Below are 24,219 nucleotides of genomic sequence, written 5' to 3' on the forward strand. Positions count from 1 at the left end.
AGTCAAGTGACAGGAATAATTTTATCTTTTTGGGACTCATTTAGAACTCCCTTTTAGAGGGAAAGAGAGTTCCAAAACGATGCAATTACTCCCATCGCTTGACTGCACTGTTTGGTCTACAATGTGAAGTGAGGTACCATATTAAGGAAAAGCTCCCAACCAACCAACTCATATGAGACGCATATGAGAAAATGGACGGACGAAAACCACACAAGACACGGCACTGTACTTGCAACAAAGTGACTTGCATTCAAGTCACCTTGTTGCAAGTACAGTGCCGTGTCTTGTGTGGTTTTCGTCCGTCCATTTTAGTAATTTTTAGCACTGAAGTATTAACGGGTGGGAAAATTCAATTTCCCCTCGAGATAAATAGCATTGATCCCATAATGTTCAGACAAATAGATTTTCTGTGCGATTTTTTATTTATCTATTTATTTATTTTTATTGATTTTTTCACGTTAGACAAAGCACATTGTATATGTACTGGTGCTTAGCAGACGACAATGCACAAGCGCGCAAATTTTACTCAGGATTTTCTGTGAAAGGATAACTTACACATTACAACAACTTATTTTTGTCAAATCTATTTTTATTGCCCTCTATTTATTTCTTCTGTTCGGTGAGATTTGATCGCTTTCGCTTTTTCCCGGGGTTTGTGGAACGCCATGGCGAAATAGGGCAAGGAAACGGGCAGAATGCAAGCGTGTCTGGCAACCCGACGACGCGAGCGGGGCAGGTCTTCAGCAGGTACCCGCCAAACCAATATTATAATTTGCCTCCAATTTGACATAATCGTGTTGTATACTTTACAGCATCATTATTGGTATTATAATGTGTAACTGCGCAGTGCATTACTTCGATTAGAAATACGTCGGGCGCCGATTCGACGACGTATGTGACCGTTATCGAAGACCCGGCCCTCAAGGTCTGCTAGATGACTGTCTTCTATGCCTTTTGATCTTATTGCATGCGAAGCACGGTGCATCAAACGTGTTTACGAACAACATGAGATGATATGCTGTACGAAAACTGAGATACGATAGCTCATAACACGACATGCTACACGAGCCGAGTATGTCACCCGCTTCTGCACACGTAACTGCTCTCCCTCGAGGAAAACACCTGCACAACGTCACTGCACATCTTGATCTACACAAAAGCTGCAACAGCAACAACATTTGCGAAAATCTGATGGCTAGATCAGAAGTTTCCTCATCTTTGTTTTTGTGGTGTCCGCGGCACTCTATGCACGAAGATATTGTATTTAGGTCCATACATAGCAATCTGTAAACTTAACACAAGCCACAACCCCACCATTGCAGCAAACACAGTGTACAGTGGAAGCGAAGGGAGATTGACGAGTGGCTGTTCGGGACCTCGCATTTCTTGTCACCAACATTGGATGCGATTATTGGAGAATTCCCGCAGACAATCTGTACTTTATGGCTGTAGTGAAAAGGAAACGAAAAGCACAGTGGAAATTTGTAAATTTTGGATAGCAATGCGACATACCAAAACAGGTTGTTTTCTGTGAAATGCTCATCTGCATTTTTGATGTCTTGCCCAAGAGCAGAGCAAGCCATGTGCTTGCTGCTCAAGGAACCGTCGTGACATATGCACATGACACAAGCAAGTCTGTAATTTTATTGCTCTTTTAGAGCTCTAGATCTTGTGGGTACACAGTAGCCAAGAACGTTTTGCTCTTGTTCACGCATTTGTTATGCCAGGTCGTCCATTGATGCAGTGAATGTGCCTCTAACCATACTAAGATAGACTGCGATCGTGATTCGATTGTCTCTATGCTTGATATTGGAAGATGACTGCAAAGTAATGGTTGCACCTAACATGTTAGCAGAACTAATGTATAACAAGTTAAGATTATATGCTTGTAACATTACCTCGTTCTTGGTGTGGTGTCTTAGCACGCTGGGCGAAAACAGTGAAACACGCGATACTCGATACTTTTCGGCAAAACCCAAAACCGCCTGTCCCCCACCCCTTCCTGCTCTCCTCTGTCCATCTGTCCACATCTGTACTCCACTCATAGTCACAGTTGCTTTGCGGCAGTAACACGAAACTAAAAAAAAAATCCCATACTGTATAATGACTTTTTGATTAAGTCCCACACAAGGCATAATGAAAACTGTGCATGTTCCACAACACGTTCGACACAAATTTTGGCACAGTGCAACAGAAGTTGTCTTTAAATGCACATGTAACTCCCCACTTCTGTTTTCTCTTGTGCTCTTTCTGCCCTTCTCATTCGCCGTTCTACGCCTTGCACCACATGTGGCCTCAGGTACTCCTTGGTTTTAATACAAAATGTTCCTCTATGTACCAAAGTTTGTGGCCACTCAGCCTACCGGAGGGAAGAAACCGAACAAACTTTCCGAATACCGAATATGTATCAACTTTCTCTAACCCTAATTGTGACCAGTGCTAGTGCTGCATAATATTTGCGCTAACATGAGTGCACATATGATGTGGTTTTCGCAGCATGCCGCAACTGAAGGGTCCAGGTAGCACCTCCATGCCCCAAGCTGGTGCTGCAACGAGCCGCAAGATGGCTCGTTCCAGCACCACACGGGCATCCATTGCTACAAGCAGTCGGGAGGGCCGTGCAAAGATGTCCGCCCCAACAAAGACGGATTCGAAGCAGAACCTTGCTCTACTCAAGATGGCAATGGGTACCAGGCAAGCAACCACCATGAAGAGTCCTGGTGAGTTCATATACAAAGAGGGGCAGGACTGTCTAGATCAGAAATCGACAGAAGGGCAAAGGTGCAGGTTAGCTGGTACATGGTTGAGCGAAGGGAACCAGGAGACACGGACGGAAGGGGACGGACGCGACACAGATTCTCAAACACGTCAGAGTTTGTAAGGCAAACACAGCACTAAATACCCAAAAACCTCCGAAGGGGGAGGAGGGGAACAAGAGAGGGTCTGCTAACACAATTCCCTAGGTTGGCAATTTCCAGGGACTCTTTTAGTAATCTCCTCCATGTGTCCCTCTTCCTGGACAGCCCCTTTGTCTCACTGAAAATGGGATGGCAACATTCTCTCAGATGGGCTGCAAGCTCACTAGAGATGAAGCTCTTAGTGGCATTGGAACCATGTTCCCTAAGCGTCGTCACTAGGGTGTTGTGTAAACGACCGTCTTAGGGAACGTGGTTCCAATGCCACCAAGAGCTTTATCTCTAGTGAGCTTGCAGCCCATCTGGGGGAATGTTGCCATCCCATTTTCAGTGAGACAAAGGTGCTGTCCAAGGAGAGGAACACATGGAGGAGATTACTAAAAGAGTCCCTAGAAATTGCCAACCGCGGGAACTGTGTAAGAAAACCCTCCCTTGTTCCCTTCCTCCCCCTTCGGAGGTTTTTGGGTATTTAGTGCTGTGTTTGCATAATAAACTTTGCCGTGTTTGAGAATCTTTGTTGTGTCCGTCCCTTTGCACCCGTGTCTCCCAGTTCCCTTCGCTCAAGTAGATCAGAAATGACACACGGTAGTGGCTCTTTTGGTGAAGTCTTGACTATAGGTGATGACGAACGTGGAAACAGGTCACTATGGATGCCTACGTGATTGTCAGCAGCCCGGACCTTTCCATGACAACATGTGCAATGCAGACACGTACTCGCCGGATGGTGACTGCGCCATGTCCTGCATGAGCAATCGGGTAGTGGGCAAAAGAGTTGGGTATGAGCAGGTGTACCAGTTACGTGGGGTGTGTTGCACATCAGAGTAGGATGGGTAGTCTCGTATGGACAATGGCATACATGAGATACCCGGAGGTCCTACTGTACGGATGTGCATACAGATGAGAATTGGTAGGTTGGCTACCAGACCTGCAATGCTGGACATGCAGCGGCAAATTAGGCCGTCACCAGAAGTCTGCTCTAGTAACGGCATAACATTTTCTAACCCTCGGCCTAAATCTAGGACGATGTACAGTGGAGTGGATGGAATTACTCTGTGGCCTCTTAGACGTGCAGAACTATGTTGAGGTTCTCAGTACAGCTACATCGCCCATGGAAAGGTGCATTGCCTTCAGTAGATTGGGAATTCATGCTCAGAAGGAGAGAGGAACATTTGTTGCAAGCACAACATTGTCAGATAACAATATCCATATACCAGTGATGCGACAAGCACGAGTAGGCAGCACGATGAATATGGACAGGGACTTAGTTATGGGGATAATGGCTTTCAAGAACAGGACACAGATATGACATGGAGCCCAAAGGCCGATCTTCCCCAAGATGGAACAGGCTGGAGCGACGAAGAGGGGGGGCTGCATTGTGATCTGGGATCTGCGCGGTAATATAGTGGATGTGGGTGGTCTGTCATGAGGCCAGAGCTTGAACGAGACCAGACAGTGTGCTGCTGGAGCCCAGTTCCTTTAATGACAAAGAAAAGTTAGAAAAATATTGATCTGGGTCGAGTAACGAGTAAAAAAAACAAAAATAAGTCATTAGGCTTTCCTTGCTCGTCATGTCATGTCATGTAAGATATGTGATCATGCATGATAAGAAGTACAGTACACCACATGGTAGTGTAAATAATGTATGTACCATTCATGGGGCCCTGTGTTTTAGGGTAAAACCCATTTTAACCCGGTTTGCATCACCATCACTTACAGTAATATCCGAAAAAACCCAAACATGAGCTTTGCAAAGTGCCAATTCAGCCACCAACACAGACACTGGAGAATGCAAAGCATTAGATACTCAGCACAGCTGTTACGCACCTTACGTTAATCTAAAATGTGAGAATCACTCTTTCTACTTTTCCACCTGATGTCACCCGATTTTACCCTGCCTCTTGAAATAAAACCCGATTTTTACCCCCCGATTTTCCAAAAACATGAAACCCGAAGGCACAGTGCCCTAACCCGTACACAGTTAGGCGTAACCATTTTGTACTCGTCTTTAGGACACTGTGAATAATCTTTTTTTTTTCTTTTTTTTTCAGAAACGCAGAAAGTGATACGAATGGGCCCACGAGTGAGTGAGCTCAAGAAGATGCTGACAACGGTGATGCGTAGGTCAGCAGAAGGCAGCAAGGGCAGTGAGCAGCTTGACCAGATATCCTATGGTGTGAACAAGGCCCGAAAATCATTTCCTGCGTCTTCGGAGAGCGAGAAGAAATTGAAGGAGGTACTCCAAAAGAAGAGCAATAGCGCGCAGCAACGGAAGCACAAGAAAAGGTGATAACCGTAATAGGCTTTTAATCGGCAGCGTGTCGCTGTGAATATTCCGAATTCAATTTTCACCCTTGAATTGTACGCAAATCAAATGGCAGCAATCGGTCAACTACAACAAAGTAATCAAAATACAATCAATTGTGCATTCAATCAAATCAGATTCAGGGATCGTTTGGTGTAGATATACGAGCCTAATTAATAAAAAACAGGTTAATTAGAATTGGGAGAGGTTGGCTAATTGGTGTACAGTCAGCGCTGCATAATTTGACCTGACTGAATCGTGCAGAGCAAAAGTGGGGGAAGTTCAATGTGGGACTTCTCCGGTAAAAGGAACTAGCTGAAGCCGCATCTGAAAAACACGAAAGTAGCGATGTGCACCCTCATGTTGTGTCAGGACTGCTCAAGAGAATACTATGACTTTGAAAGCCAAGTAACTTTGTAATAGGACAACTGTATTGATCGTTTCTAGCGTGATCGCTTGCTGGGTGCTGCGAAGGACCTGAAGGTTTGCTGTCCATCAAAGAGTGGAAAAGTTAGCCTTCTTCAGTTGTTCCCACTGAAGAAGCAAAAATACTGCAACGATGAGCATGATTCGGTTTTTAGTCTTGTTTCGCATTGGGAAAAATCGCAACATAAGCCTCCTAGCTAACGCACCTTTTCTGACTTCAAACGAAAAAATCGTGTTCTTGGGGGTATTGCAGTATTTGGCGGTCAGTGGCATGCTGTTGGCAGCGTCACAGAATGAGTCTGGGTCCTTCTTGGCAGACAACTTTATAATCCAGTTTGTGTTTTGATAATGCTTCGCATTCTGTAGGTTTTTTCGTGGGACCACCTACGGTCTCTATCTCAGCGCACCGAAGAAGAAGAAGAAGGTTAGTAAAAAGCCTTTGGAAGAAGGAGGCGCTGCCAAGGAGGGCGAGTCGGACGAGAGTGGGGAGGTTGCCAGCGCGGAAGAGATGGAAGAGGCATCTTCGGAGAACGGCAGTCAGGCATCCTCCCGCATCACCGAGACTTCCTTGGATGCGTCTGGGTCTCGAGACTTTGAACGTGGCGCTGTAGAAGAGAACGATGAAGAGAGTCTGGTCAACGATGCTCACAAGTCTAATGCTGACTCACACTGCGAGGTTAGTATAATGTTTTGTCCCTCCCCTGGCGATGGGACTCCCCATTCACCATCTCGAAATAAAGTCATCGTTCGTCCCACATAGAAAGATACTAGTAAATATTCTCATGTGAGCAGCAGCAGTAGCATTTATTCTCTCTTGTTCAAGGAATTGGTTGTATTGGACAGCTTCCTGTTGTTTGTTGTACAGCAAACATTGAACTCCATCTGAATAGCTCTTCTAAGCTCTGCAAGCAATGCCATTGTCAGTGCCAGATAATTACACCTTTGCGTTTTTTTTGGGTTTTATGTAGGCCTGTGCTAATATTCGACATTTCATATACAAATCAAATGTGAGGAAGTTATTCTCCAATAATTGTTTCAGTGTTTCTTTATTTCTGAAATTAAATAAGCACGTCTTTACACAGTTTTCAAAAACTGCTCTTGTTCCCAGTCAAGTCGTTCAGTGCCAAGCTGATTCGTGCCATGCTATAAACACCATGCAGCTGTACTAACTGCCATCTTGACTGTCAATTGGGATTCGGTTTTCTACTTATCTCAGCTTGTGCCTTCCACGATCATCAAAGCGAAGCGAATATGGTTTAGTTGGTTTAGTTGTGCTAGCGATATCTATAAGTATACTACTTCTTAAAGTAGACAGTAAATTTATAAGAAAATGCCCACCAATATTCGCACATAACACAGTCAAACTATTTCACGTATCGTCATCGTCGTCATTAGCGAATGACATCTTTCTTCGCTGTGCAGCTCCGTTTTGCTCGAGCAAATGACATTCAGCGTGACTGTCATTCATTGGAAATGTCATTCACATTGCCGTTTGAGGGTGTAATAAGAGAGTTGTGTTCATAATGCTGAAAGTCTTCAAATCGTTCCGTGACCGACCCAAATAATATGCGTGGATTCCACAGTTTCGAGAGATGATAGCCGACGAAGCTGACGCAGAAAATGCGTTCGTGGCAATCGGGAGACTCGATCAAGGGGTCCGAACGCAGTCAGCGAAGAAAACGATACGCAAGCCCGAGGCAAACGACGTTCCTGAGTCTTCACTCTCTGAGGCCATACTGGCTGAAGTCATGTCACTGGGAGGGAGCTCCGTGAGTGAGAAAGAGAACAGCCAACCAGAACTGATAGGTGACAACAGCATGATGGCACCAGGTAGCAGTTTTGAACTCTTACGCTAGCTTGTGTACCACAAGGACAATATTTGGGTACAGTCGCCGACCGATTTTTCTGACTCGAAAGGAGCCGCAAAATTAGTCAGAATTTTTAGACAATGGCCTAAATTGGCAATGTTTAAAACAAAAAAAAAAAACTTTATTTGAGCGCTCACACTGGCTTGAAATAACCGTCGACACGAGTTTGCTTCACCGCGCGGACACGGGATAGCGCGTTGCGGTGAACTTCTGCTAGCATAGCCTTGTGCGTCTGTTTTGGATCTTCGAAGACGAAAAGTCTGAAAAAAATAGACGTACTCGGAGTGAAATGAGTATGAAAAACCGGGCAGTCCGTCTGAAACACGGTCCGAAATATTGGAAGCAGAAATACATTGGCTCTATGGGGCTTTTGACAATGCCGAGAGTTTTGTCCCAAAAATGGGGAAGTCCGAAATATCAGTTGGCGACTACTTGAAATGTCATAGGCAAATTTGTGTTAGAGATAGCAGATAATGGTGCAAATAATGGGATTGTGTTTATTCTTTGTTGTGTTTTTCCGTTTCCTTTCAGGTAGCGGCAATGATTCGTATAGTATAGCGTCAAGCGTAAAGAACCGCCAGCGTTTCAAGCGCCGTCTGATGGAGGATCATGTCGATGTAGACGAAGTCAGTATGTGCTCTTCCTCTTCAATCAGTCCTGACTTGACACCTGGTGGTCTAACTGCTCCCAAGAAACCAAAGAAAGGTAAATGCTCATTCTTGTACATGAGACAATTGATTTTTGTTAGGCTGGAACACATTTCTTCATTAAATTCTCATTCTTGTCCCTCATTGTTTGATATTTTCAAGGTTCTTTGGGGCAGGTATTTTAGCAGATCTCATAATTTGTCACTTCTGAGTTATGCTGACGATATATGCCTACGGAGTTTTGAAATAATTAACTCTGCCACATTTTGATGTCGAGCACGGAATCGTCGATTTTTAGCTCTACCATGCCGACACTTAAATTCAGCATACTTTGCGTTACGTTACATTTTACCCGTGCTTTCTTGCAAGGCTGACTTAGGTATGTTTCTTTCCTCATTAGCCACATGCAATGGCACTGCCAGCACACCCTTGGCACAAGCAGATGGAAATGCAAACTGTGGTTACATTAGAGTCGATGTGGTGGTGAGCTATTCAGTTTTTTGTTGCTTCACTTCAGGATCCCTTGACTCACGTTATGCGCAACGTCTTTCCTTGCAGTATGATACACGGTTTCCAATATGTAACAAGTGCACCTGCTTGGCCAAGCCCCTTGACGCTGTTGCTGTTCGTGCAGCAGAGTCGAGGTCGTACTGTCAAGCACTTGATTCTGTTCAAGGCAGGGTGGGTTCATGTTATACCTTTCGTACTGCACTGCTTCCTGCACTTTGGAAGGAGAAAAAGTCTGCAAAATTACCGTATTTTCATGCGTGTAGTCCGCGCCGCAAGTAACCATTTTTCCTGTAGCGGAGAAAACTTTTGGTGCATAAGCGGCACCGTCAGATAAGCCGCGCCTTGTACGGCGTCAAGATGTCACAATGAGTGCAGTGGGATAGGCACACATATGGTACACGAATTGGCAAAAGATTTACGCAAATCAAAGAATTCTCCATACAGACAAATGCAACATTACTTTAAATATTATAAAGCATTGACTCTAGAAGATTCCTGGTTACTCAGAGACAGAAGAGGGGGAAGGCCCGTAGGCATTGCGTGTACATGCTTAATCATTCGATAAGCCCCTGACATTGTGGGAGAAGGAAGAGAGGTGAGAACCCCCCTGGTCAGTCGCACTCAGAGGCATCTGGGGCACATACGACAAGCTCCAGGAGAAACCTCCCCCATATAAGCTGCGGTGGACCACCAGAGAACTATATATTTTTTATCAGATAAGCCGCGGATAATACGTGCGAAAATACGGTACTTCAAAAACTATTGGGAATGAAGTTTCTCGCGTTACCGCCCCCACAGATTGTAGGTTGTGTACGCCCTGTGAAGCCCGGCAGTTCCAGTCTGGTGCGTCCCTCAGTCCGTATTCCTTACGCCGCTTTGTGTGAAGGTCATATGCGTCGCCTTCGTCTTCACCACTGCTGTCCTGGCTGCGGGGTCTTCTGCACTCAGGTATATTGCCTTTGATAAACTTACTGTTCTCTAGTTAAGAGTAGTATCAAGGAATAGCTTGAGCCTCTCTCATGGTTTTCGCTGTTACGTCACTGTAGAGACGACGACTACTTTTTGGGTGTGCCCGAGAATTTTAGTTCTACTAGGATGGAATGTACGATCAGGGTTCTTGGCTGACGTTCGGACGAAGTCTTCGTTATTTAAACAATAATTTGCGGAGAAGTGTTAAGCTCAGTTCCTCATTTAGAGAGTGGATATTTCCACATCACTTCACTTTACCTCATTATACTGTAAGCTTCCGTTGATTCCATCCTGGCAGGAACACAAAATTTGATCAAAATATCCCACTAGGGTAGAATGAAAGAATTGGCGAAAAAATGAGCGAGATCAAAGTTGAGCGAGACGCTGGAATGTTGATAAGAGCACGATGTCGGCGTAGTGTAATAGTTAGAGCCTGAAGTTTTAGGGTCTAACCCAATTTTTACCCGGCAAATTGCACTAACTAACCTGTTTGGTAGCAAATGCAATTACATCACCATTTGTACCGAACTAGTTCAGTTAGTTCGAGTAACTGAGCCTGATTGCTCCCCGAATTTAGCATACTGGAAGTTTTTCCACCCAGATTTGCATGAATTTAGAGCATTAGAGCACATGTTTATTTACCCAATTTTTACTCCCCGAGTTCAGAAAAAATATTTCCCGAAAACTTCAGGCTCTAAGTGTAATAGTAGCGCACACTACTGACAGTAAGAGAAGTGTGAGTTACTGGGTTACCACTGGCACTTGCACATTCCTTGGCATGTGGAACTGAGCTCACATCGACCCCATCAACAATGACATCATGTGATCTCTCTTTGTTGTAGCAAGGCAAACATTTGAGGGTCTTTATTATTTTTTTTTTTTCTTCTTCTTTTGTAGGGAGACTTTGTGCAGTGCAGCACTTCGGTACGACTCGAAGCCTGTACCCCTCACATATTCCACCGACGGTGCCAGGTGGACGGTGGAAATGGGACATCCCCTCTGTGTCCACACTGCGGCTGCGGTGCCCCTTTCGAGCCCATCCACCTCGAGCTTAAAACACCTCGGCCTCCCACCTTCTATCTCACACAACACTTAGCACTGCCGTCCAAGTGAGTTTCGCATATGACCATGCTGGTTTCGGGTAAACCGGAGTAAATTATTTTTTGTGCGCGTCCGTGCAGGCGAAATGCCCGCATGAGCTCCCAGAGACCCGATGATGTGGTAGATGAAAAACCTGCAGTCAGTGGTGAATCAATTGTGCTTGAGGACGCTGGGGTGACACTCTCCACAGGTGAGCTCTTGGAACTTGATTAGATTCTAGTCCCAAAATTAATACAATAGTGGCCACAGGCAGGGATCGGAACCGAAACTGAAAACCGCTAAAAACCCGTATGTAAAACCTGTAAAAAAGCCGGATCTGAACCGAACCAAAATATTTTTTTATCGCGTTGAACCGAACCAGAACTGAACCGAAATGAATTTAGGTGGTTACCGGTTCGCGAAACGGTTCAGACGTAATGTGTGTTGTGAGAGATCGGAACTACGATTCACACAGCGGATTGAGCCGCGTTGCCAAACAAATTCGAAACCGAAACTGAACAAAACAAATTGCAGCCCACGAGCGCGAAGTATTCCTCCTCGCAGCTGCTGCCTTCATTCAGTTGTGTTAGTTTTGAGGTCTTCCTTTTTGGCAGTTGTAGGCTTCCTTGTACGCAATTCTTGTCGTCTAGCAACCCGAAGTTTTCATTTTGGGCTGTGAAAATAACGGCCAGTCCCCGAGCAGCATGTATATGGGTGTGTACACCTGAAATGCAGATCTGTAACACAGTGTTGCTGGGAACCACTGCTGTGTCGACAACAACAACAAAATTACATTTGTGCTATTGGAGAATCGTAACGATGGCTTGCTTTTAACCCATGGCAATATGCTCAGAATTCACTTTCCTGAACCGGTTTAAACCGGATCGAACCCATATTTTGCGGAGCTGCTGCGGAGCTGAACCTGAACCCGAACCGAACCGAAAGAAATAACGGTTCCGATCCCCCCCGTCTCCCATTACTTCCTGCTGTCCTCCCTCCATCTGTCTACATCTGTACGGCACTCATAGCCACAGTTACTTCGCGGCACTAACACAGAATTTTAAAAAAAAGAAAGAGAAAAGCTAATACGTAGAAGTCTGCTTATTTGGCAAGTGACTCTGAGCAGCATAATTGAATGAGCATGATACAAGAAACACACTGCAGTGGAGCTGCAGCTCAATGATACCCACGAGTTCATAAAGCAGGTGTTATGGTATTTTTTTGTGTTTACTAATCTTTCTCTGTCTTGTCTATCACGCATAAACCCTTCATTCAATAAGTATTTAATGAGATTGAAATATTCAAATTATTTATTTTAATAAAAAAAAAAAACAAGGTTTCGGATGGAGTCCGTCCATCATTGCACCTACCTCGCACCTGATGGAGGACGGACTCTGTCCGAAAGCTTGCTTTTTTTATTAAAATAAATTATTTGAATGTTTCCTTATCTTATTTTACTTATGTTTACTTATCCTATTCACTTGCGAGTGCTAGACGTTTCCCAGTTTTGCCTGTTAGTTTTCTTCATTCAGTGTTTGTTTTGGGGGTTTCTCATGTATGTTTTAAGCAGTGGCATTTTGGTGTTTTTAGTCGATGCATTAGAATCTTTACTGCAGACATTTTACTTAAATCCTCTTTCCCTAGATGCGCTGCCTCAGTGTGCCTCCAAGAGAGAGTTAGAATTAATGATTCGAAAGCTGAAAACAGAAAAGACACCTGGCACAAAGTATAACGTAAGGGCTTTGTACACTGCTGCAAAGACAGGAGACCTTGAGACTGTATTAAACATGATTGGTAAGTGGCTCACAATTGGCTTTGTGTAGATCACACTTTTCTGTTTGTTCACTTTTCTAGGAAAAAGCTTATTCTCTGCTCATTGTGTCACCATTGCACTAATGAACTTGTCGGAGGAAAAATTTTCGAAGTTTCTGTATTTTGTCATACAAATTTTCGTATTTTGCACGAAAATACAGCGACCAACTTAGAGGAATACATGAAACTCACTTTTTTCTTTTTTTTTTTTTGCAGTGTGCGGACACAACGTAAACCATGTATTTGAGGAAAATCATAGTACCACTGCACTTCACCAGGCGGCAAGCTTTGGCCATCTAGCCATTGTTCACATTTTGTTTCAAGTAAGTTCTCAAGAGAGTGTTGTCTGCATAGACATTCAGGCACCTAAGAAACTGTGCTTTGAGTGTTGTTAGTGAAAGACACAGAATTTCAACAAGCAGACCAGAGTTTTAGCTTAACTGCCTTCAGACACACATCCTTTTCATTACCTAGCCTCTGTAAACGAAATGTTCTTTGATGCTTTTTCGCTGATCGCGTGCTACGGTACAAGTAACATAAATGAGGTTACTTCTTAGCATCAAAGTGCAACATTAGAGATCATTTCGTGTCTTGCATGGAAGGGATAAATATTTCCATACGTACATTAAATTGCTGCCACTTGGCCATCTCTGCCACCACTCTCCCAGTGGAAAAGCTTACTTAACGCTTTACCTTTAATGTTTCAGACAGGAGCGTTTCTCGACGAACGTGATGGTCAGCTGTACACCCCAGTAATGAGAGCTGTCGACTCTAAACATGTCGCCGTTGTGAACTACCTGATTAAAGTTGGTGCTGATGTACGTGACAAAAGGGTAGGTGCAAATTGTGAATTTCTCTCTCTAGAAGTCTCTGGGTATGCAGATTCATCATCTTGTTGCTGTTAACTGTTTAAAGCAGCTCAGAAAGCACTTCAATCACTACCATTTTTTCGAGCCAATACGCTAACCTACCTATTCAAATGCACCATGCAAAATGATTCACTCAACGGATGTATAAATATCGCAGAATTTGATTTTAAAAATCTTGATCGTGCACAACGGCGGCAATGCCCGGGACGAGCTGAACAGCTGCTCGCGTCATTTTGACCTCACTACGGTACAGCCCGCAGGTTGGCTTAGAGAAACGTCGTCTGCTATCTTTCACCCGGAATGACGCTGTAAGCTGCAGCGCTGGAAGAAGTGTTTCTTTTCTGCTTTTCCTTTGATTTATCGGATACAGTAAACGAGCACCGTCCATGGATGCCTTTCAAGGTGAGGCTTCCAGCAACGTTAGCCAAAAATCGGTCAACCTGTCCCCGCTCGAGCTTGCTTTTGTCTCGCGAGACCTTCCAGAGTGGTGAAAATAAACTTCAGTTGCTAGTTGAACGCTGTTCTGTCCATGCCTGTCGCTTTCGTTACCGTGGTGGTTGTTACTGTTGTGTGGCAACAATGAGTGTAAACAAGGCGCAACACTAAGCGTTGCTTCAGTTCTCGCTTCAAAATGATCGCCGCATCCATCATTAACTCGCCCACTGCTTCAATTCGCAACTTTTTCTCGTTCAGCTGGAGGTGTATTCTTGCCGATACGTTGTCAGACACAATCCCCCCTCCCCCCAGTGTGTCAAACCCAAACTGACCCAACGAACATACTTATTGTAAGATGGCACCTTAGGAATCCGTCAGGCTTAGCGTTGCCGTGTTTCTCCTGCGCGAGAAGTGCTTCAGATGGTGTTGTACAAGTGCATATAAAAAGGTTCTAGACCACGCAAATTTATAATTCTTACGTTTTTAGATTCAGTATATGACCTTCTTTCACTTCTATGCAATATTTACCTTCCAAGTGCTTTCACTAATTTTTAAAAACGAGTGGTCTCGATACGGAACCACACCCCCTGTTTTTTTCTGCTGCGTCGAATCTCGAATTTTGCGGCAGGTAATCAGAAATTCAGCAGTTTTCCCGCGGCAAGTGCTTGTGCGTCTAGGCCGGCGGAGATATACGAAGGCAACATCTTTATAGACCGGCACGACATAGGAGTAAAGTATCTACAAACAAAAAATAGAGTTGTAGCTAAGCATCACATGGCACTCTGTGCTGTTTTAGCAGTAGGATAACACAGTAACGGCAGAGAAACAGTCCGATAAATTCATAAAATTTCATAAAATTTTTTTCATAAAATTATTTCATAAAATTCTTCAGTACCATACTAACTTTTACACCCTTTGCACGCGTGTCTCCCCAGGTGGGAACGTTTAGTCATCACACACTCCACCATGAGGAACGCGCTAGACGGGATATCGCTGATAGGAGCAAAACAGTACGTAGTAGTAAAAACTGAATATATGTGAGCTCCACCAGTGTTGCCAGTGTTGCCAATGTGAGATACATAGTACATGTTTGTTTTCCTCTCAGTTAGGTGGTGCGAGAAAGGGCATTATAGGCCGTAGGTACATCCATCTCCGGCACCAAAGCTGTGTGTTCCTCAGTCAAGATTTGTGGTTCTGTGAAAGTCCATATCAAACTCCAGGTTGCGATACATCCCAAATTCCGCTAATTTTTGCGGATTTGCGGAATCTCCGAAAAGTCAGGGCCTTAAAAACATGTCACAGTCAAAACTGGAAAGTGTATAGAATGGCATTTCACTGCCCCTTTAACAATTGACATAACGTACGTAACTCCACGCGGCCATTGCACGTTGTTATTGCACACTTCTTTTGGTTTTGCACACTGTCATGGTCAAGTCCCTAGGTTGCAGAATGAACCCTCATAGAGAGTATAAGGAAGTTCTTTTCCTCACTACCGAGGAGTCAACACTAATCAAACATTGATGATATCAGTTATGCCTACTTTTTAGCAGATAATTAATATGTACATCTTTTGAGAGTTGTCTGTTGGTATGTCTTTTTGTATGCCGCCCATGTGCACCAGTTTGCTTCTTCTGGAGTAGCATATCATGTATTACTGCAGTGCTCAAAAATAGTTCCTCCCAACCTAGGGTGAAGATGGAATGACGTGCTTGCATTTGGCTGCACGAAGTGGGAGCCAAGAAATGTGTGACCTGCTTCTCAACTCGGAAGCTATACCAATTAACGTGCAGGTTGGACAGTATCAGAATTTATCTTCTCTCACTTATGTAATACAGTGGAGTCTTTCTGTAGTTCTCTACACAAGGGTCCCAAAAAAATGACATGTCTACTGAATGACTATAAGCGGTGCCAAAGTCCAAGCTCTAAAGTCACTGACAACCTTGAGCAGAATCTGCTGAAAAAAAAAAAGCATTCTGCTACTGGAAATACCTTTTGTAGAGATGTCTGCTAGCACAGCACCGTTGATGACATGATTTAAAAGTTTGTTGTAACAAACTCCAGTTTATGAAATTTTTCTCTGCGTAATGCATAGCAGTGCTTCGATTGATGTGAAGCTTGCGTGTGTGCTTGGCTCAATCTCGACTCTGCCACCAATTTATGAACTGCTGCAGCAATCTTCCTGTCTCCATCGGTATCATCTCTGGACGATAGCTCTTGCCAGTCAGCACATATTCCTGAACAAATTTTTTGGCACTCGGCTTGGTCTGTGCTAAACACAGTCGTTAACGCTTTCCTATGCTGCACAATGCAGATACCAATGACACCGGGCTTTCTCTGATAAAGCCATGTTTTTGTTTTGTCCTGTCTATTCACGTACTTGTAGAAGGAACTTTTGTGCAGTTATGATATCCGATAAAAACAGCCGTTCTTGACCAAGCAACCTTACGTGTATTTTCTTCATTTACTTTTTTATTTTATTTTTTGCTTTGTGGTGTAGGATGACGGTGGCTGGACTCCTCTGGTCTGGGCCTCGGAACATGGAAAGTCTGACGTCGTCAAATTCCTACTTTCTAGAGGAGCGGATCCAAACTTGAAAGATGGGGTAAGGAGATATACTGCACTGAGTGTGTTTAACAGTACTTTACCCTGAACTTAGTAATTTAAGTGGGCTCAGAGCTGCTGGAGCAGACACGATTTAATGGAAAATTCTTCTTGTGCATGATTGCTCATCTGTAAGAACGTTCTGTGTTCCAGGAGGAAAACATATGTCTCCACTGGTCAGCATTCTCAGGCAATGTGGATATATCCGCATTGTACTTGGATAGGGGATCTGATGTGAATGCTGTCAATGAGCATGGTGACACTCCGCTGTAAGTTGCTGAGATACCATATCAGATTCTTTCATTGTGTGTTGTGCCTGTTAGTAGCATAGTAATGAACATAGTACATGCGACATGCTCTTAATTTTCGTTTCACCACTTAGTGGTAGTCATGTCATGCTTGTGCCTTCCTGGGCATTATATACAGCAAAATGCAAGTGTTTCTTTGTGATTTCAGCCATGTTGCAGCCCGGCAGGATAACCACGAAGTGGCTGTGTAAGTCACATGTGTTGCTTTTTTGTTCTTCAGGGCCTGTAAACTATGATGGTGTCACATACAGAGATTTAGGATTTCATTTGCAGTATTCAATTAGCGTGTCCTAATATTGGAGTCTGGTACAATGGTTGTGGTATAGAGTCATATGTGGCTAATCACTGGATAATATGATATATAGTATGTCACTAATCAGTGGGTAACAAACACATCCTACGTTGTGAATTGATGGACCTGTTGTATTTCCACTGCTTTGGCAATTGCACTGCTAGCACTAGGCTCACCATTCGTGGATATGTGCTCTTTTGCCCGCTAGGCTCCTCCTCAATCGTGGTGCGCGCTTGGACATCCTAAACAAGAGGAATGACAGTCCCATTGCTGTAGGTCATCCTTTCCCATTTCGCCAAACATTTGAGATGCACAATTGTTTTCCCCCTTTGAACACAGTGTTGCAAAGATGAGAAGTCCCTCAGCTGGTTGGTTCTAAATGTCAACTTAGAACTGCGCAACGTGGTTCAGAGTAGTGGTTCAATTCAGCAAAAGAGGACTGTTCACAGGTAAGTGGCGTTGCTTCGGTGATACATACCTTCAAAGATTTTGCTGGTGACGGATAACGTTATCACTAGTCATAGGGTGCTGTAAAATTTCATTGCTTCCGTTCATCGGGCTTGTGAACCTCCCAAGTTGATATGTAGTGTTTTCTTCTTTGAAGTTCATGCTTTGTTTGCCATTGGTGGCAAAGCCTCGTTAATTAGATCTTGTATAGCCATAATTATTAGAGCTGTGCGAATATTCCAAATTTTCGAATATTTTTCGAATAGTACTGAAGCGAGGTATGGCTATCGCCATTCTGCAAGTCGGCTTCGCCTCATTACATCCAAGAGTAATGTGAAGCCCACTTCACGTTACTGCCATTGTTTTGGTGTGCAGCTCCATTCTGCAAGTTGCCTTCACCTCGTTTCACTCAAGCGTTAGGTGAAGCCTGCTGTACACTGTTTACAATTTTCTGTCACTAAAGCCTACAATTTTTGTGAGCTCATGGTCAACACTGTACTCTGGGCATTGCAGGTTCCAGTAAATGTACTCCCAACTTTCAGAGTTATGTTCAGTAACAGATGGAAATATGTGCAGTTTCTAAAAAGTACAGGAAATTAATAATGTAAACATAGAAATGATTAGATGCACACAAAGCAGGCTGCATGGAACAAGCTGACTAACTCTCAATGCGGTTCATCCCACTAGTGCAGTCTACCATACACAACACCCTTCTCTCACGATATGTTCTGCTGGGTGAAAAGACTCGCATGTTTGAAGCAGAACATCATCTAATGAGCACAACACCGCAGAATATTTCACCATGAGGTATTCGAAATTATTCATAGTGGGCCTTTTCTGATTATTCGAATTCTATTCACCATCTGAAGAAATCATTCGGATTCGATTTGCACTGTAAGTGAAATATTCGTAAACTATTCACAATGGAAATTTTGCTATTTGCCCAGCTCTAATTATTATGGCTGATATAACCATATATGGCGGATCTTGCTCTTTTAATTACCATCACTGCCTATTGCACTATGCTGTTGTAAGACATGATTTGTGTGGAGCACATGCAGCTGCATGTGCTCCTCAAGCACCACAAAGTCTTGGCACAATATTGGCAATACTGGCCCAATTTTGGTCCAATCTTGGTCCAATATCGGGCCGACCTTGCCAATATTGGGCCAAGATGTTGTGCTGCTTGGGAGAATACGTCAGAACATCAGGTCATGAAGAGTGATTAGTTGAATTTTGTCTCCTTGTGCATTACTATGCATACTGTGTGACCTCAGATCTATCAAGGATTTGTGTTTGAGTTTTTCAACATCAGATGTCTCCAGCATCTTCTGTGCAACCTTGAATTGCAGGGACATCAGTCGCGGCAAAGAACTGAACCCAATCGACTGTGTGAATGATGTAGATGACGAGCCTGCTCCCATTGACTTCCTATATCTGCTGGAGAACTGCGAAACAGTTCCCATTTCCATAGACAGAACAATAACCTCTCTACAGGTAACACTCATTGTCTTACCCAACGTGTCTACCATATATTAGCACGAGGCTAGTGACTCAAATTCTTTCCTCGCTGCTGCTGCTGCTGCTTACCATTGTATTCACATTCTTTCCCTTTTTTTTTTGCTTTTCTCAGAGCTGCAAATGTGAGGATTTGTGTACCTCTCCGTCTTGCCTCTGTTCAAGTATCAGTTACAGGTGCTGGTATGGCAAGGTCAGTGCAATGTTTCTTATTAGTACATGATGATAACAGTTGAAGAATGTAGAGGGTTGGGTCAAGATCAACTTGGCAAAAGCTTACTTCCATTCCATTAAAGGAAAGCTTCAGTGTTTTATATTTCTGTTGTTATTCTTGTTGTTACTTAGTACATGATGACTAAAGCCCCTAGCTTTTTGCAGTGAAAAATTAACATTTCTGCGAAGTGAGATTTATAAATCCGCGGACAAGACAAAACAAGCCAAAAAATGTCGCAGCATTCTCCCAAGATTGCTTACCGACTCGTCACGCGCATTTTTCCAGCCTTTCCTAACTCTTCAGTGCGCAAAGAAAATTCGACTCAACTCCGACAATTTTTCTCCGGGTGCTCCAGTCGTTAAATTTTCTTTCATCGCGGCATGTTCAGCCGTGTAAGTGTTAGCAGTATCGGTTGTGTCATGCATTACGGTCTCGACTGATCGGGTTTGACCCGCAAAAATGTCGCAGGTTTTTTGGAATCTTTACATAATTCTGTGATGCTATATCGAATATTCCACGAAAAACACACGATTCTGAGGGAAACTGCAGGTTCAGTGAGACATGGCCAATTCTGCGAAATTTCGCGGATTTGCGGAAAGCTAGGGGCTTTAATGATGACCAACTATGTTTGCTCGGTACTTCCAGGTATTGTTATATATGTTTACTGTTTCTTTCTCCCCTCTGTTCCTCCCTTTTACTTCCTCTATCAGGATGGGCGTATAGTTCCAGAGTTCAATATGTTGGACCCTCCGATGCTGTTTGAATGTAGCAGAGCCTGCCTGTGCTGGAGCAACTGCCAGAACCGAGTGGTACAACATGGCATCACGTTAGTTCTCACCCTGGCACTTTCATACTGTCTTTATTATATGCAGCCCTCTTACTATGGCTTCAAAGCATTTGCCAGGAATACTGGCTAAAGTTCTGCTAAAAAAGCAGACATAGCTACTGAACAATGAAATGCAAAGTGATACAAATTAAATTGGCAGTATACTTGGTGAGTACTTGAAGTACTTTGTACGTTACTTGAAGTACATTTGGTATTGGGTACTTTATACTGTACTTAAAGTACTAATGATGCCAGCTACTTGGTACTTTACTGTAAGTACAACTTTGAGGTACTTTACCCATCACTCTGTTCCACTAAAAATTCAGTCTGCTCAACAGGGGCAGATCCAGACCTTCACTCTGGGGTAGGTATGTGGGGCGGTTTCATTCTTGAAGTGTGTAGCGAGGTTAGGGAGAGGGAGAAGCCTAATGTTTAACCCAATGCTTTGAGTGGGGGGCGATCACCCATCCGCCCCCTGGATCCCCCACTGCTGCTGAATTATTTGGTTAAATTAGCTATTGGTGTTATTGGTTAAATTTAATCATTATACACCAGCTAGTCCCCTTCCTGTTTAATTATTTTATGGCTCCGAAAAGCCTGAGAAATCGGATAAGGCTGTGTGCAGCAATGGTATGCACTGGACTGCACTGTGTCACATGTGAGGTTCCTTGTTTCAGGTGTCACCTACAGCTCTTCCGTACAGCTGGAAAAGGCTGGGGAGTACGCACACTTCAAAGCATTCCACGGGGAACCTTTGTATGCGAGTAAGTGTTGGCCTTCATCTGTCCCAAAGCAAGCAAGCAAGCAGTATTGCAAGCAGTATTGCGGTTGTGTTGCTTGAGTTTGTGTTACCCGCACATCAAAGTCTTCATGATGTGTAGCGCGTTTGCTCTTGCAATGTCGTTCCATTAACATCTTATGCATCATGTCACACTAGTCCTGTGAAATGTGTATATCAGCCTGTCACACTTTTTTTTTTCCTCTGAACCCTAGCATTTGTCTATATGTAAGTATAAAAGTGCTGCAGGTAAAAAATTGTAATTGATAATGCAGTACCCAATGCAAACATAATTTCAACTTCATTCTGCAATTCAGGTACATAGGCGAGATCCTATCTGACTCCGAAGCGGACCAGAGGGAAGATGACTCTTACCTTTTTGACCTAGAGAATCGGGTTAGTAATACGAAAACATGACAGATTGTTTCATGAAATTCCATTACTGATGATCATCAGAGTTATGCTGTCAGGTAGTGTGCGAATAAATTGTTGATCCCATTTTAGGACGGTGAGACATTCTGTCTGGACGCACGTTACTATGGCAACGTGAGCAGGTTTGTGAACCACCTGTGTGAGCCTAACCTGGTTCCTGTGCGGGTGTTTGTGGACCACCAGGATTTGAGCTTTCCCCGCATGGCCTTCTTCAGTTCACGGGACATTGAGCCTTATGAGGAGCTCGGGTAGGTAAAATAGAACGGTACATGTGTCATGACGGGAATGTGGATTGACTTAGAGGGGCACACGAATGTCTTTCAGCCACTTTCATCACTTTTTTTTAAATCTTAGCTGTCACTGAGACCTGAGAGCCACTGAGAGTTATTTGTAGTGTTGGGATCTGGGATATCCAGAACCTGGAAATCCTGGGATCCTGGCTGCCTTTCACGTCCCAAAATCCAAGAACTTTTTCAAAAAAATTCCAGAACAGGAAAAGGGGTTCGGCATTCCCAACCCTAGTTATTTGTAGCATGCTGTGTGTATATAACTAAATTCAGCAGTAAAAACATTAATGAAGTAGTACCATTTTGTTGAGTGTGATTGGTCTCTTTACAAATGATATTTTGGACTGAATCAATGTATATTTTTAATTTGCAGTATTTAATTTTGCAAATTTAATATGCAATATTTTTATTTGCAATGCAATATTTTTATTTGCAATGCAATATTTAAATTGTTATCTATAATATTTTATGCAATACTTTCTTTTTTTTCTGAATCCAATGTGCCATCCACAGGTGTATGACATACTATCTCTGGTTACCTCAGTTTCACATGGTAGATGTGATGTGTTCGCAAATAGGCTGAGCGTGAAAAAAATGAGCACAGGAAACTGTGACCAGGTGTGAGTAAGTGCATTGACTATACACACCTGATGTCGTGTAGGTGATTAGTAGAGCTGAACTGCAAAGGGAACAAGTCTGTTGTTGAAAGGGCCTGGCTAGACCAGACTTTTTTGAACTTGTGAAAAGTTTTTGTTCTTTCATAAGTTATACGAAAATTTTGCAACAAAGTCATCCTCAAAATTCATTACAGTGTGTCTTTCCTGGATTGCATATTTCTGTTTTTGTAGGTTTGACTATGGAGAAAAATTCTGGATGATCAAGTACAAGATGTTTACTTGCGAGTGTGGCTCTCAAAAGTGCAAGTACTCCAAAGACAAGATCCAAGAAACACTTATCAACTACAACAAACGCCAAAAGGAGGATCAGCAGGGGGATTTACCTGCATCCGTGGCAAGTTGAGGCATGCCTCAACCATCATTAGTGCAGTTTCATTACTTTGACAAAATGATGCACAGCTCTGCAACGCATCCTATGAACAGTCATTTGACCAGATATCATCCACAGTCTGCGAGATGTGTTTCTGGTCCCAGAAACAATATGGTAAATTTGGTTACAGTGTGGAAAGTTTTGACCAGCTTTAGTTTGACAGTAATTGAAATTAGTACTGGTATTTCACTGGTTATGCCAAAGCTCAGTCAAAGTTCAACTAAGTATTGATTAGACTTGCGTTTTTGGGTGTTCCAGTTTTTTTTTTTTTTTTTGAAAATTGGAGGGCTTAAATCGTGTGATACCAGGTGGAAAAGCAGATTTTCAGGGAAAAAAAGCAAAATATGCTTCTTGCACCTGGTCACGTGTCAGGTGACCATGAGATGCGAAGAGGCTGTGCTGAATGCACAGTTTTTGGCGTTCTCCACTGTCAATATTGGTAACTGAATTTGTGCTTCTGCAAGTTCACATTCTGGATTTTGCAGGTTTTACCTCTACCTGAGGGTGATACAGATCGACGGGTAAAAATGGGTTCTGCTGGGTATAGCCCTAAAACGCAAGGCTTTAAATACGATGTGCAAAAGCAACCTTTTGCATGCTTTCAGTTGATCCGGTATGGCATACCAATGCCGCTCCTTTTGGGTTCACCTTCGGAAAGTACAAATTTGACGGCATACTACTAAGATTCTGCAATGAAACAATGTATACTAGACTCCTGGATTCATGGATTTAGACTGCATGCTTTTGATGCTTCTATGTTAGGTTATATGAAATTCCTGCACCAATTTTCACAAAGTGTCACAACATATTTTGAACTCTGAATTCAGGCCATGCACACATTTCTACGGTTGTCTACCATGACACTAAAAGGACCAATTTAATACATGGCTTACTTGTGAATTTGGTATACAGGCACACAATTTGACTGGCACACTCCATCGTCGTATGCAGAGACCTGAGCAGTAATCGACAGGTCTGTTGGATGATAGGGTGCTTTGGCAGGCACATTGGGACCGGCCGTTCCTTGAGTATCTGAACAGTCAAGGCTATTGCCAACACCTCCACAATTCAGTTCAATTCACTTACACATAATGTTGTGAATGTACAACACCCAAAGCGGTAATAGAGGAGGAGCAAAGAAGCAGACAGAAAACTGTTAGTCGTACTGCCTGGTCTTAGACAAAGTGACAAGCCGTTCGCACCCCCGCAGGTTCATCCAATAGGAATAACCGCTGCACCCCTTATGTTTATAAGTCACATCTTTTCTAGGATCATTTTCTTTTTATACATCCTCCCATTGCTTATTTCTTTACAGCTGTCATATTTTGCAGTCTTTTGTGAATATATTTGCCCCCTTCTGTACTAGAAAGTGTCATTTTATGGTTGAATTGGGACGAGCACATTTTTGTGATGCTCACATTTTCATACGGAACGTTTTTTTCTCTTGTTGGCACGCAACGTTTTGGATTGATTTTAAGTGCATTACAATAAGCGTGAAATAAATGAGATGTGAAATGGACTAACAGTCATAATCCCGCCATTGTAATTTCTTTGTAGTATTCTAGGCAGAGCCGTAGCGAGACAAGTTTGCATCCGGGGCAGAGTAAGGGGGATCCATCGGACACGAAGAAGTCAA

The 24,219-nt window shown here is 43.3% G+C and overlaps 1 protein-coding gene across 1 annotated transcript; it reads left to right on the forward strand.

The window, feature by feature from the left end:
- Positions 1 to 680: 680 nt before the first annotated feature.
- LOC135368483 (histone-lysine N-methyltransferase EHMT2-like) lies at positions 681 to 24,102 on the forward strand. The gene is made up of 27 exons (XM_064601814.1): positions 681 to 835; positions 2,497 to 2,720; positions 4,964 to 5,198; positions 6,010 to 6,319; positions 7,227 to 7,473; positions 8,043 to 8,216; positions 8,559 to 8,641; positions 8,717 to 8,839; positions 9,467 to 9,616; positions 10,535 to 10,746; positions 10,819 to 10,928; positions 12,362 to 12,511; positions 12,746 to 12,852; positions 13,237 to 13,362; positions 15,522 to 15,623; positions 16,331 to 16,435; positions 16,588 to 16,703; positions 16,891 to 16,929; positions 17,243 to 17,306; positions 17,374 to 17,483; positions 18,834 to 18,978; positions 19,115 to 19,192; positions 19,924 to 20,039; positions 20,717 to 20,803; positions 21,135 to 21,213; positions 21,322 to 21,497; positions 22,385 to 24,102. The coding sequence occupies exons 1-27, from the start codon at positions 696 to 698 to the stop codon at positions 22,554 to 22,556; spliced, it is 3,780 nt and encodes a 1,259-aa protein (XP_064457884.1). The 5' UTR covers positions 681 to 695; the 3' UTR covers positions 22,557 to 24,102.
- Positions 24,103 to 24,219: the final 117 nt, after the last annotated feature.

Source organism: Ornithodoros turicata, chromosome 9 (assembly GCF_037126465.1).
Source record: "Ornithodoros turicata isolate Travis chromosome 9, ASM3712646v1, whole genome shotgun sequence".
Classification (NCBI taxonomy): Eukaryota; Metazoa; Arthropoda; class Arachnida; order Ixodida; family Argasidae; genus Ornithodoros; species Ornithodoros turicata.

What these genes read in the sequence shown, in the direction of transcription:
- LOC135368483 (XM_064601814.1), top strand. Translation starts at nt 696, where the DNA reads ATGCAAGCGTGTCTGGCAACCCGACGACGCGAGCGGGGCAGGTCTTCA. An exon ending in ATCCAAACTTGAAAGATGGG is followed by an intron (nt 16,436 to 16,587) that starts GTAAGGAGATAT and finishes TCTGTGTTCCAG; the next exon opens with GAGGAAAACATATGTCTCCA. An exon ending in GAGCCTTATGAGGAGCTCGG is followed by an intron (nt 21,498 to 22,384) that starts GTAGGTAAAATA and finishes CTGTTTTTGTAG; the next exon opens with GTTTGACTATGGAGAAAAAT.